The 14,505-nt window shown below is 47.1% G+C and overlaps 1 protein-coding gene across 1 annotated transcript; it reads right to left on the bottom strand.

Moving 5' to 3' along the window:
- Positions 1-6,104: 6,104 nt before the first annotated feature.
- On the bottom strand, positions 6,105-13,296 carry LOC306973292 (complement C1q tumor necrosis factor-related protein 4-like; the record flags this gene model as incomplete). Its single annotated transcript, XM_079570198.1, has 8 exons — positions 13,153-13,296; positions 12,391-12,441; positions 12,158-12,286; positions 10,762-11,041; positions 10,375-10,463; positions 9,783-9,833; positions 7,971-8,096; positions 6,105-6,406 (listed from the first exon to the last, which is right to left on the bottom strand). Exons 1-8 carry the CDS (start codon positions 13,274-13,276, stop codon positions 6,105-6,107), a joined length of 1,152 nt encoding a protein of 383 aa, XP_079426324.1. The 5' UTR covers positions 13,277-13,296.
- Positions 13,297-14,505: the final 1,209 nt, after the last annotated feature.

Genomic DNA, 14,505 nt, shown 5'->3' with positions numbered 1-14,505 from the left:
AATTTTAGACTAAAATCGAATTACATTTTCGTCAAAGACAAACTAAATTAAGATATGTTAAAATTAACACTGGTCGCTTCACCCTGATTCTAGTGTTTCCACAAAACATTTAAATAACAGCAAAATATAGATTGTTATCGTTAAACCTTCTGTTTTTCACCATCTCCACTTTGTTCAGAATGACTGAAGATAAGATTTGATATGAGTTTCATGAGTAAACTTACTTTAAAGGTATTTAAAATGTGATGATTCTGTCTACAGGCGAGAGGTGGATCGAGAGGTGGATCGGCTGGTGGATCGGCTGGTGGATCGAGAGGTGGATCGAGAGGTGGATCGGCTGGTGGATCGGCTGGTGGATCGGCTGGTGGATCGAGAGGTGGATCGAGAGGTGGATCGAGAGGTGGATCGGCTGGTGTCCTGGTGCAGCAGAAATAACCTGGAGCTGATGATTGTGAACTTGAGGAACGTCCCAGCCCTGTCGTCCTCGGCCTCACCCTGATAAACTCCCCCTTCTCCATCGTGGACGTCTTCTGTGCCCGAGTGTCGCCATAACCCTGGACCTCACGTGGGATCAGACCATCAGCTCCTCATCCAGAAGGTCCAGCTGAGTCCTCCAGACCATCAGAACATTGTGTGTGCAGTCTGGTGATTGGCTGCAGGCTCCTCCCCCATTGTCCAGAAGAACCGCCCCCCACATGAACACTAAAGAACCTCATAGGTCACATTTGTGCTCCGTGGTTACAGGATGGACACGTTTCTGCTGCTTGTTGTATATTTGTAGAAGAACAGATGTTTCTGCAGCGTGTGTGAAGCAGGTCACCTTCAATGTTTAAGTGCATGAAGGTGAAGTCAGAAAGATCTAACGGACTCTGAAGAGCGAGAAATATAAGTGAGGAAAAGACGACACGATTTTAATTATTTTGTAAATGTTTCATTTTCGCTTGAAATGATAAAAATAAATTTGTGAGAAAGTTTCTTTTTTCATGGTGATCTGTCTGAAGAGAGAACTTTATTTACACCCGTAGGTGGGATTGGTTTGCACCTGAGAGCAGGAAACACATAGTCAGAGTTAGATCATCCCCCGTGTAGAACATTCAGGCTGTAAACGAATGTCCACACTATCCCCTATATAGTGACTATATAGTCCCTATATAGCGCTCACGCCATGTTGTAGGCGTGTCCGAATGTCCAGAGAGAAAAGTCGTCCACTCGAAATTTCCCACAATGCATCTGTAAAAGTAGTGAGCAGCGATGGTCTAAACGGGTCAATATTTCCCAGAATGCACTGGGAGAGTGGGAGAAGAGCCTGACAGAGACAGGTCTGTGAACTAAACACGACTGAAGTAAATCAGCTGTTTCAGTCGAGTGTTTGTGTTTCTCATGAATAAACGACCTAAATATAAACGGTTATGGTGAAAAGATGCTAACGTTAGCTGCTAACCTTTAGCTGGAGCTGTTAAATGACCGACAGCTTCCTCTCCAATAATCCAAGTCATTCATGTAAAATCCATGTTTATATAAAGTATCTGACTCGTATTTATCATAAATATTCCACGGTCTCTGAGTTTGTTTTTTATCGTAGAAATACTTTATTCCCGGAGTTTATTGAACTTTTATCAGATGTAGTCGCTCATTCTGCTGGTGTTTGGACACCGGGCTCTGAGCTCACGCTGGGGTTATTTTTTTGTTTTTACTTTTATTGTGATGACAGTAACGCCTGTAAAAGTGCCAAAAAAGTCGTTCTGTTTCATAAAATGAATGTTTGTAACAATAAATTCAGATAAAAAAAACATCTGCAGCCGCAGCGCAGAGAAAGAGGCTTCGCCAACAGAATCAGTGACTATATAGTGAGTGTATATAGTGAGTATATAGTGAGTATATAGTGCGGGCCTGTGTAGTGAATGAGGGTCAGGGACGAGGCTGGACATTCGGACACAGCCTTAGTGCCGGTTCAGCTCTGACACTCGAGTTTCCATCCTGGACCTGAGAACCTTTGTCCAGATGAAGTACAGACTCTCTGAAGGGATGCGGCTCCTCAGACGGCCCTGGCCTGTACAGAGACTCTGCAGCTGTGTGTCCAGTCATTTAACAATCTGAGACGGTGAGTTCTTCTGTAGATTTAGACCAGGGGTAGGCAACGTCAGGCCCGGGGGCCAAAACCGGCCCTCCATCATCAAACTCTGGCCCTCAAGATGATTTAGAGAAATATTATGACCCAAATCAAATGGCTGTTAAAGTGCTCTAGAAATGTGAAAAAAGCAGAGCCGCCTTTAGACCATAATCCTAAAAGAAGAAATGACTTACACTCAAACTTTAGATGTTATCTTTTAATTCAAGTAGATGTATCTGCTCTAAGGCCAGACCAAATCTAACCTATTCTTGCCAATGGAACAAGCACAGGTTTTTTCTTAATTCAGATTATTTTGTACAATTTCAAGTGAAAAAATAAATAAATATGTACAGTAAAAGTTAATTTATCTGATTTCCAGTGGGATTTCTATTTGTTCCATTGGCATTAGCGTTTTTATCTGATCTTCTTCCAGCCCATGAAGAAAACCGGCCCTCCAACCAGCAAACTCCCTCTGATTTAGACTCTTGTACCATGAGACGAATGCAAACATTTTGTTCAAACTTCAGCTTCGAGTCAGTGATTGTTCCGTGGTCTTTTACGAGTCTAATGTTGATGATTTTGGTGCATCAGGAGCATGTGGTCTTGTTGAGAAATGTAACCATAAAATGTGCTTAAACAATGTTTTAAATGCATTAATGATTATGCTTAATATTGCAGACACTTGGGAGGTTTAGAAACTGCACGCACATGCAACAACCTGCAAACACTTGCTCTATGCCTTTGCTTGTAACCATGTTGAAGAAAAACAGGAACTAATGTAGACGTAGAACTTCCTGCCATTCAGAGAAAGTCTGCAAGGTGTGAACAAAGCAACATCAAGTGTGCGAGGCCAAGGAGTCAGATATACGTGATGGAAGAGCACCAAGAAGGAAGGACCCCCCGCACCGCCTCTTCATGCATATTCAATACTATCATTGTATAAATATATGAGCGCAGGGAAATGCGGACGACAAAGTCCCGTGCACGTATTGTTGACAGGGAAAGGCAAGCGCTCAGGTCATTTTGTATTAGAATTATAATTTTATAGGGAATAAACCTTTCTTGATTAATTGATTGTTTATTGGAGAAAAGAGGACAATATTCAAACACACGACAATCTGCCGACAGTCTTTAACCGGTTAATCCAGCTCCAAGGTTCACTCTTATTATGGATGAACCACAAAACTATGGCCTTGTTTTAACATTCTGCCCCTGTGGCGGTTTTAGTCCGTTTCATGTCAGCGATAAAACTGCTTCTGAACTGTGGAGCCGTGATGTAATTCCTGATTCTGTCCATGAAGCAGTCAAACCACTCGCACATGAAGCCTCTAGGGGGCGCTTTAATGAACAACACGGAGGGAGCGACTAAAATACCTCGACTCTCTGCGTCTTGTGTGGATCAAGTCACATCCAGCTACTCCGGACTCGGCTGCATCAACCCTGAGCGAACACCAGGGGGCGACACATTCTGCAGCAGGAGATGAAGAACATCAGAGAACACGTTTAAACTGAACAAGGAATATTCAAATGACACAGAAGAATATGAAACCACATGTTTTTACTGTAAGATCTTTAATAAAACTCTAGATCTGACATGACACGTGGCGGCCATCTTGTGACTGGCCTGCGAGGCGAACCCCTATGACACCAATGCAGAGCTTTGATCAGTTTATTCCTTCTCAGTCTCAGGTCATTTCTTATGTATGAGCTGTGTTTTATCACCGTCCCCAGGGGCGGACTGGGACTGAAACACAGCCCTGGACTCTGGCCCAAATTAGCCTAATTGTGACACTTCCACAAATACATATTTTAACCTCTTACCCCCCGCCTAAACCAAATGCATTCTGTCCCCTTTTGGCTGTAACACCTCATTTGAAAGCTAAGACCCACAAAACTGACCTTTTTCCTTGCGCTGTTGCTGTGTTGCGTCACCTTTTGTATGTTTTTTTTTTCTTTTTTTTTTCTTTTTTGTCACATTTTTGTTGAATTTTTGTCACATTTTTGTCACATTTTTGTTGAATTTTTGTCACATTTTGGTTGAATTTTTGTTGAATTTTTGTAGAATTTTTGTAGAATTTTTGTAGAATTTTTGTCACATTTTGGTTGATTTTTTGTGGAATTTTTGTGGAATTTTTGTCACATTTTTGTCACATTTTGGTTGAATTTTTGTTGAATTTTGGTTGAATTTTTGTCACATTTTTGTCGATTTTTTGTCACATTTTTGTCACGTTTTTGTCACATTTTTGTCACATTTTTGGTGCTTTTTTCCCAAGAATCTTTTTGATTAGGGTAAAACCGCCCGCCTTCACAATAACAAGTGCATTTTCCCCAGTTCGGCTTTTTATTATTATTTTTTTGATCATCAGCAAAAAGAGCGGGAAAGGCGGTCGTAGAAACAGAAGCAAAATCATTAATATAAACAATAAATAATAATGGTCCCAAAACTGACCCTTGTGGTGCACCATACTCCACGGGATTCCTTTTAGATTCATGTTTTTTTATACTGGGCTTTACCCAAATCTAAAAGCTTCTCGACTGGAGAGCAACAATGTAACGCCTCATTCGAAAGCTAAGACCTACAAAAGTGATGGAAACTTTTCGTCAAGTCGCCACATTTTTGTTGTTTTTTTAATCATTTTTTCCATTTTTTGTCTGTGTTTTTCTCATGTTTTTCTCGACTTTTCATCCTCTTTTTCTCGCTGTTTTGATGCTTTTCTTTTCAGCTTTTAGATTTGGGTAAAGCTCGGTTGAGGCGGGACTGGTGGCCCCTCTGTCTTCCAGAATGGACACATGGCCGGTCCGCCCCTGACTGTCCCATGTTCACTTTGTCATGTGTTAAAAAGTACAGAAACACTGTCTTAAAGAAGGACACGTATGTTATATTTATATGGGGCGATGGCACAGTGGTTAACCCTCGTGCTTCACAGCTAGAAGGTCCCGGGTTCGATTCCCACCTGGACGGGGCCTTTCTGTGGAGTTTGCATGTTCTCCCCGTGTCTGCGTAGGTTTCCTCCGGGTACTCTGGTTTCCCCACCACTAAAACATGTACAATAGGCCAGGAGTGTGTTTGAGAGTGCACATGGGGGACGACGGATGGAAATTTGCCCAAGACTGCGATCTGGTGTGGCTTGTTTACATGCATGAGACCCATGTATGTTCATTAAAGGGGGGTATTCTGCAAAATGGACTTTTTCAAGCTTTCCATCATGTTATTCTGTCACTTCCTCATTAAAAACATGGCTGAAGTGTTGCCTTGGCACATTCACGTATTTCTGAGTAATCTGTAAAAACTCTGATGGCGGCCATTTTAGGGATAGGTTTGCCTGAGTCCTCCTAGGAACGCCCCCACCTCCTGGAGACGCCTCCGAGCTTTGGTCACCAGCCGAGTAACCAACCACTGCTCCTCAGCAGAACCCCCTCCCCACTGATGCCACAGACAGCGTGTGGAGGGGGCGTGTCTAAAGGCTCAGAGGTTCTTAAAGAGACAGAGGCCTATTTCAAGACATTCACTACAGCCATTTTGAGAGAGACATTTTATACAAGGCAGTTATTCAGTTGTTCACCCCCCACTCCCACTCTCCTGGACGCGGAGTCGATCTGGTTGGAGGAAAATGTGTGTCTCCACCCACTTAAATGCGTCAAGTCTGGAGCGGCAAGATCACAAAGTGCTCCTACTGAGCGCAAAATGTCACGCTATCGTCTCCGTTTTGATGCACAAGATCGGGCCCGCACTGTCCCGACCAAATACACCAATAGATTATTTATATAAATATTTATATAAATTAATATAAAATATATATATATATAATGAAAAAAATGTGGTCCAACAGTTTTTAAGTTCCTGCTTTCGATGCTTTTCTTTTCAATCCAAGTAGAACCTAAACTGTTCCCGTTAAACAGCCCCGCCCTTCTCTGAACGTCTTTGCTTTAACGTCAGATAAAACCAGACCAAACTCTTTCAGATGTTTATTTGAGCTCAAACATTCAGAAGCGGCTACACGGCGCCCCCTGCAGGCAGCGGGAAGAGCAGGAACCCGCTGAAGGTGCTGTGGTGGTTGGAGTTGTCCCAGATCTGCGTCTGGTGCCACAGAACCATCTGCAGCGTGTCTCCTCGCTCCAGCAGCAGGGCGGCGCCGTTGGAGGCCGTGTCGCTGCCGGAGCCTGACGGCTGCTCGTGCGCGATGAGCTCCACGCGCTGCCGGTTCCTGTACAGCACGGCGCTCATCGGGAAGTGTGTGGGAGCGTTCGCCGTGAAGCGCACGTAATACACGCCACGCACCGGAGCCGTGAACACGCCTGAGGAGGGAGGAGCACGGGTCAGAACACGCCTGAGGAACACGGGTCAGAACACGCCTGAGGAGGGAGGAGCACGGGTCAGAACACGCCTGAGGAGCACGGGTCAGAACACGCCTGAGGAGGGAGGAGCACGGGTCAGAACACGCCTGAGGAGGGAGGAACACGGGTCAGAACACGCCTGAGGAGGGAGGAGCACAGGTCAGAACACGCCTGAGGAGGGAGGAGCACGGGTCAGAACACGCCTGAGGAGGGAGGAGCACGGGTCAGAACACGCCTGAGGAACACGGGTCAGAACACGCCTGAGGAGGGAGGAACACGGGTCAGAACACGCCTGAGGAGGGAGGAGCACGGGTCAGAACACGCCTGAGGAGGGAGGAGCACGGGTCAGAACACGCCTGAGGAGGGAGGAGCACGGGTCAGAACACGCCTGAGGAGGGAGGAGCACGGGTCAGAACACGCCTGAGGAACACGGGTCAGAACACGCCTGAGGAGGGAGGAACACGGGTCAGAACACGCCTGAGGAGGGAGGAACACGGTCAGAACACGCCTGAGGAGGGAGGAGCACAGGTCAGAACACGCCTGAGGAACACGGGTCAGAACACGCCTGAGGAACACGGGTCAGAACACGCCTGAGGACAGAGGGGGTCAGAACACGCCTGAGGAGGGAGGAGCACGGGTCAGAACACGCCTGAGGAGGGAGGAGCACGGGTCAGAACACGCCTGAGGAACACGGGTCAGAACACGCCTGAGGAACACGGGTCAGAACACGCCTGAGGAGGGAGGAACACGCCTGAGGAGGGAGGAGCACGGGTCAGAACACGCCTGAGGAGGGAGGAACACGCCTGAGGAGGGAGGAGCACGGGTCAGAACACGCCTGAGGAGGGAGGAGCACGGGTCAGAACACGCCTGAGGAGGGAGGAGCACGGGTCAGAACACGCCTGCAAACACAGACTCCGACTTGTCTCTGGGTTAGAGGCCCCGTCCGAAACCAGCAGATTGGTAGGAGGTCAAACAAACCAGATGTGCGTCAGCGTCCGCCATGATAGGAAGCCTCTGAATTGGTCCGTCAGTTAGGAAGGAGTTAGGGGGAGGAGCCTCAATGCTAACTATCATAGCCACTTTAGCATTGTCTCAGAACACGCCTTTGAATCACTGACATTAATCTCAGAGACCTGGGATGATTAGTTTTCAGGTTAAGCCCAGTTAAGGGAAAAACTACTGAAAAAGGGTGTTCCACTTTATTAAGCAGATCATCATTTTCAAGCAATAAGGGAAAGAAAAAGGATCTCTCTGCTGATGAAAAGCGTGAAATAGTTGAATGCCTTGGTCTGAAAACCTTCGATATCTCAGTAAAGATGAAGCGCAATCATCGAACTGATAAGAGATTTGTGGATGATTCAGACACGGGTTTGTGCAGATAAAGGCACAATGAGGACGGTTTCTGCCAGACATCAGATTAAGAGAACAGCAGCTACAATTTAGAAAAATATCATTTGCATAATAATTTGGAACCCGGTGTAGTTCAGACTCTTACCTGTCTCTGAGTTGTAGTTTAAACTCTTACCTGTCTCCGGGTTGTAGGCCTGTCCCACGTTGGTCAGGACGTCTTTGTAGATCAGGTTCTTGTTTCCTGAAATGCTTTTCTGGAGCCCGTCTCCTCCGAGAGACGCCGCGAACGCCACGGGAGAAACTGGAACAAACACAGGGGGTCAGAGAGCGAGAGAGAGAGAGAGTCTGGGGGGTCAGAGAGTCTGGGGGGTCAGAGAGTCTGGGGGGTCAGAGAGTCTGGGGGGGTCAGAGAGCGAGAGAGAGTGTAACCCAGCTAATATTAATAGCTATTATTAATACAGTCCCTGCAGTTGTTAATGTAAATGTAAGAACTACATTTCCCATGAGCCTTTGCGCGCTTTCCCGGACGTCCGGTTACCGGTAGTAGCTGGCCAATATACACAGTAGCCTCTGGCTGTCAGCTCGGTGCGTGGGACAAGCGGGACTCGGGTGCGGCTGCAGGTAAAACTCTAAACTGCGTACTTTTTATGAATAGTTTATGACATGTTTTGCTCCTCAACCAGGTGGTTCAACAGCGACACTTTATCGTGACCGTGTGCCTTGTTTTGATTGGGATCGGTAAGGGTCGCCGTGCTATTTTGAACGTAGTCATTCAATGTTGTTGTTTTTATTCTTGTGACGATTGCGCACATACATATGCTGATCATGCGCCGTCCTTTATGTGGGTTAAAGTAAGTAAAGTTAAAGTAGCTACGATGAAATGTTTGTACATGTACCATCCCAGTGTGGTTAGCTCCGTTAGCTTTCCCCGGCTATCTTTTGACCGGTCTATTTGTATTTATCTATTTGCAATGCTTTTTGTCATACAGTCATTGGTGTTGAATGTGTATCTAAGTGCTTTGATATGATGCATTTATTGGAGATTACCACTCTGGCACGGTTGTATCTAAGGTTTTTAGACATTGCTGTTTACTTATACATGCATGTTGTTGTACAGGCCAGGTTTGCCACGGGTCCGTGAGGCAATCCAGTCTGTGGGAGAGCCGTTACTGCCCTCTGGATTTCCCAAAGTTTTCCACTGACTTCTGATTCTTCTGACGGTGCGGCCGGAGGCCTTGCGGCCACTCTCTTGTCCCTGTGTGCGTGTCCCACCACCTCCAACGCGTGACGGTGTCACATTTATGAACTATACGAACAATTGCATAATGGACAATAACGCTGCGCTCTGGCGTGTGGACTTATATCGCACATAGAACAGTGGTCTGATGGTTTTTCTTTTTGTTTCAAACCCGTAACTGTAAATATTGTATATACCTGTACATAACTTGGCTAGCCAACACTAAAATGTATCTGGTGGCACGAATACCTGTGTTCAGTATTTACTTTAAGCAAGCACGAGTTATTTCTCCTGAGAGACGAACTTACAATCTTATGCAAAAGCACTTGCATTAATTTTCATATCAGAAGTGTTACAAGAGTCTGGGGGGTCAGAGAGTCTGGGGGGGTCAGAGAGAGAGAGAGAGTCTGGGGGGTCAGAGAGAGAGAGAGAGTCTGGGGGGTCAGAGAGAGAGAGAGAGTCTGGGGGGTCAGAGAGAGAGAGAGAGTCTGGGGGGTCAGAGAGAGAGAGAGAGTCTGGGGGGTCAGAGAGAGAGAGAGAGTCTGGGGGGTCAGAGAGAGAGAGAGAGTCTGGGGGGTCAGAGAGAGAGAGAGAGTCTGGGGGGTCAGAGAGAGAGAGAGAGTCTGGGGGGTCAGAGAGAGAGAGAGAGTCTGGGGGGTCAGAGAGAGAGAGAGAGTCTGGGGGGGTCAGAGAGAGAGAGAGAGTCTGGGGGGGTCAGAGAGAGTCTGGGGGGGTCAGCGAGGTACAGACCTGTCATGTCCCTCAGGGCGTTCTCGGTGGCGTTGAGTCGGTCCTGGAGCTCTGAAACAAACACAGTTCATCAAAACTAAAGTGGCATTTGTTTCCGTATTTGTTTCCTTTGTGTATTATTGTATATTTGTATATTATTGTATATTTGTTTATTATTGTATATTTGTATATTATCCTTTGGCTTGTTACATTTGAACCTTGGTACCAACTTTTTGCTGGCTTCATTTAGATCAGTCCAATTAGGTTCATTAGGTCTTCCAGTAATGATGCTCTATTGTTCTTAGAGCCAGACCTCTGTGGTCAGACCTCTGTGGCCAGACCTTTGTGGTCAGACCTTTGTGGTCAGACCTCTGTGGTCAGACCTTTGTGCTCAGACCTCTGTGGTCAGACCTTTGTGCTCAGACCTCTGTGGTCAGACCTTTGTGGTCAGACCTTTGTGCTCAGACCTCTGTGGTCAGACCTTTGTGCTCAGACCTCTGTGGTCAGACCTTTGTGGTCAGACCTTTGTGCTCAGACCTCTGTGGTCAGACCTCTGTGGTCCAGCTCTAAGAACAAGCAGAGCCTTGCTCTTGGTGAGTGAGGAGGTTCTTACCCTGGTTCTCCTGCTGCATCACTGTGACCGAGGCCTGCAGCTCCTTCAGCTGTGAGTCCACGTCGTCCTGAGGAGGAGCTTCATCCGTCCTTCAACGAGAACCAGCCCAGACACGTTACTTTCAGAAGCAGCTCAGAGTTCATACGTGTCATGTTTGTAGATGTTCCTCTACCACTGACGAGACGATTTGTTCATGGCTCTAATTAAAACTCTCTGTCCACCAGCACATCTTCACTGAACATCGTGATTCCAGCAGCTTTGATCTTCTCAACAGAAAAACTCAGATAAAACGCAGATATGTTTCTCTCGGTTTATGATATTTCTGTTATGATTTGAATAATCCACATGAAACAAAAACTGTCACAAAGTTAAACATGACAAACTCACAGCGGGAAGAGCAGGAACCCGCTGAAGGTGCTGTGGTGGTTGGAGTTGTCCCAGATCTGCGTCTGGTGCCACAGAACCATCTGCAGCGTGTCTCCTCGCTCCAGCAGCAGGGCGGCGCCGTTGGAGGCCGTGTCGCTGCCGGAGCCTGACGGCTGCTCGTGCGCGATGAGCTCCACGCGCTGCCGGTTCCTGTACAGCACGGCGCTCATCGGGAAGTCTGTGGGAGCGTTCGCCGTGAAGCGCACGTAATACACGCCACGCACCGGAGCCGTGAACACGCCTGAGGAGGGAGGAGCACGGGTCAGAACACGCCTGAGGAACACGGGTCAGAACACGCCTGAGGAGGGAGGAGCACGGGTCAGAACACGCCTGAGGAGGGAGGAACACGGGTCAGAACACGCCTGAGGAGGGAGGAGCACGGGTCAGAACACGCCTGAGGAGGGAGGAACACGGGTCAGAACACGCCTGAGGAGGGAGGAGCACGGGTCAGAACACGCCTGAGGAGGGAGGGACACGGGTCAGAACACGCCTGAGGAGGGAGGAACACGGGTCAGAACACGCCTGAGGAGGGAGGAACACGGGTCAGAACACGCCTGAGGAGGGAGGAACACGGGTCAGAACACGCCTGAGGGACACGGGTCAGAACACGCCTGAGGAGGGAGGGACACGGGTCAGAACACGCCTGAGGAGGGAGGAACACGGGTCAGAACACGCCTGAGGAGGGAGGAACACGGGTCAGAACACGCCTGAGGGACACGGGTCAGAACACGCCTGAGGAGGGAGGGACACGGGTCAGAACACGCCTGAGGAGGGAGGGACACGGGTCAGAACACGCCTGAGGAGGGAGGAACACGGGTCAGAACACGGGTCAACTATCATAGCCACTTTAGCATAGGGACCTCTGATGCTAACGATCATAGCCACTTTAGCATAGGGACCTCTGATGCTAACTATCATAGCCACATTAGCAAAGGGACCTCTGATGCTAACTATCATAGCCACTTTAGCATAGGGACCTCTGGTGCTAACTATCATAGCCACTTTAGCATAGGGACCTCTGGTGCTCACTAACCGGTGATTAGGAGTGATGTGCCGTCCCATAAGCCACCACTGGCCAGACTCTTACCTGTCTCCGGGTTGTAGTTTAAACTCTTACCTGTCTCCGGGTTGTAGTTTAAACTCTTACCTGTCTCCGGGTTGTAGTTTAAACTCGTACCTGTCTCCGGGTTGTAGTTTAAACTCTTACCTGTCTCCGGGTTGTAGTTTAAACTCTTACCTGTCTCCGGGTTGTAGTTTAGACTCTTACCTGTCTCCGGGTTGCAGTTTAAACTCTTACCTGTCTCCGGGTTGTAGTTTAGACTCTTACCTGTCTCCGGGTTGTAGTTTAAACTCTTACCTGTCTCCGGGTTGTAGGCCTGTCCCACGTTGGTCAGGACGTCTTTGTAGATCAGGTTCTTGTTTCCTAAAATGGTTTTCTGGAGCCCGTCTCCTCCGAGAGACGCCGCGAACGCCACACGAGGAGTCTCTGAAACACATCAGGGTCAGTCTGGTCTGGTCTGGTCTGGTTCAGTCTGGTCTGGTCTGGTCTGGTCTGGTCTGGTCTGGTCCAGTTCCACAGACGGTCCTCACCTGTGACTCTCTTCAGTTCCCGCTCCGTCAGCTTCAGACGCTCCGTCATCACTGGAAAAGAAAACAAACTAAAGGTGAGTTTTTCAGATTCTACAACAAAGAAACAAAGAAACAAAGAAACAAAGAAACAAAGAAAGGTTCTTCTGTCCACGACCAACATCAGGAACACGTGTGTGAACATTGACTCCACTTTTGATGCTTTTATGGGACCTTCATAGACCTTCATGAGAACATAGACCTTCATGAGAACATAGACCTTCATGAGAACATAGACCTTCATGAGAACATAGACCTTCATAAGAACATAGACCTTCATGAGAACATAGACCTTCACGAGAACATAGACCTTCATAAGAACATAGACCTTCATAAGAACATAGACCTTCATGAGAACATAGACCTTCATGAGAACATAGACCTTCATGAGAACATAGACCTTCATGAGAACATAGACCTTCATGAGAACATAGACCTTCATGAGAACATAGACCTTCACGAGAACATAGACCTTCATAAGAACATAGACCTTCATAAGAACATAGACCTTCATAAGAACATAGACCTTCATGAGAACATAGACCTTCATGTTTTCTGATCTTCTTCAGAGCCGCCGAAGCCGAATCTCCAGGTGTAGGAGTTGGTGGTCTGGTTTAGTCTGGTTTAGTCTGGTTTAGTCTGGTCTGGTCTGATCTCGTTAAGTCTGGTCTGGTCTAGTGTAGGAGTGGGTGGTGTAAAAGTGGGCGTTGGTCTTCATGGACTCACCCGAGCGCTGACTCTGCAGCTCCTCCACGTCCGCCCGGAGCTTCTGGAGCAGCTCCACCTGCAGGTTCTGGGTGGATCCGAGCCGGGACAGGCCCAGCAGGAGCAGCAGGAACCTCAGCATCATGGCTCTGGAGCAGGACTGGGACTCGGACTGGGACTGGGCCGCTCCGCCTGCGCTCTTATACAGTCGTCCGGACCGGGGTCAGTGAACCCGCAGCTCGTGACCCGCTGGTATCGATCCAGCTGAAGCAACAACAGCCGCTCGGTGTTTTCTCAGAGATAAGGCAATCGCGGTTTAGTTCAGACCTGACCAGGACGGGGCCTTTTCTGTGGAGTTTGCATGTTGTGTCGACCACAAAAAACATGTACAATAGGCCAGGATGAACGAGAGTGTTTGAGCCCAAAGCTACGATCCAATAAAACATTTACTACGATCAGGGGCGGGACTGAAAACCAGCCCCGGACTCACAGCCCGGCCCAAACTAGTGTAAATGCGACACTTCCACGAATACAGATGTGAACCTCTGACCCCCGCCTGAACCCAGAGCATTTTCTCCAGTTTGGCTTTACCCAAATCCAAAAGCTTCTGGAAAAAAGCTGTGAAAATAGCAACAAAACTAAGACGAAAACATTGACGAAAAAATGACAAAAATGTGATAAAAATATGACAAAAATATGACAAAAAATGACAAAAAAATGACAAAAAAAAGACAAAAAATGACAAAAAAATTACAAAAAATGACAAAAAAATAACGAAAAAATGACAAAAAAATGTGACGAAAATATGACAAAAAATGACAAAAATATGACAAAAATGTGACAAAAAATGTGACAAAAAAGGACAAAAAAATGACTAAAATGTGATAAAAAATGGATTGTTTCTTTTATATCCTGAGTAAAGATGTCACATGTTGTAGAGCTGCATGTGTGGGACAAATAGACGCCCATGATTATAAAACACCACCCATTTATTTTTGTAATCAACACTAAATTCATATTTTATTTAACATACAAGAAGTGGAATGTAAAATGTAATTTGCTCAACTAAACTGAACTAAACGGAACTAAACTGAACTCCCCTCCACTCCCCTCGTGCCCCCCTGCCCCTCGTGCCCCCCCTGCCCTGGTCCGTGTTTGCTGCATTGATCCGGCTCTGCTCTTGTGTAACCCTTTCAGACCTTCGTTCTTTGCTCCAGTGACCGAAAAACGACGATTGAGTAAAAAATCTGCAGAGGATCGAGCTCTTCGGACTGGTGTGTTTCCAAAACATCTGCACATCATCATCATCATCATCATCATCATCATCATCATCATGACTCAGGCCTCAGAAATCACAAACCTCTGTCTGAACTT

This window comes from Gobius niger (assembly GCF_951799975.1).
Source record: "Gobius niger genome assembly, chromosome: 13".
Taxonomy (NCBI): Eukaryota; Metazoa; Chordata; class Actinopteri; order Gobiiformes; family Gobiidae; genus Gobius; species Gobius niger.
Note: the sequence above shows the minus strand (reverse complement) of the source record. Positions and strands in the feature narration are given on the sequence as shown.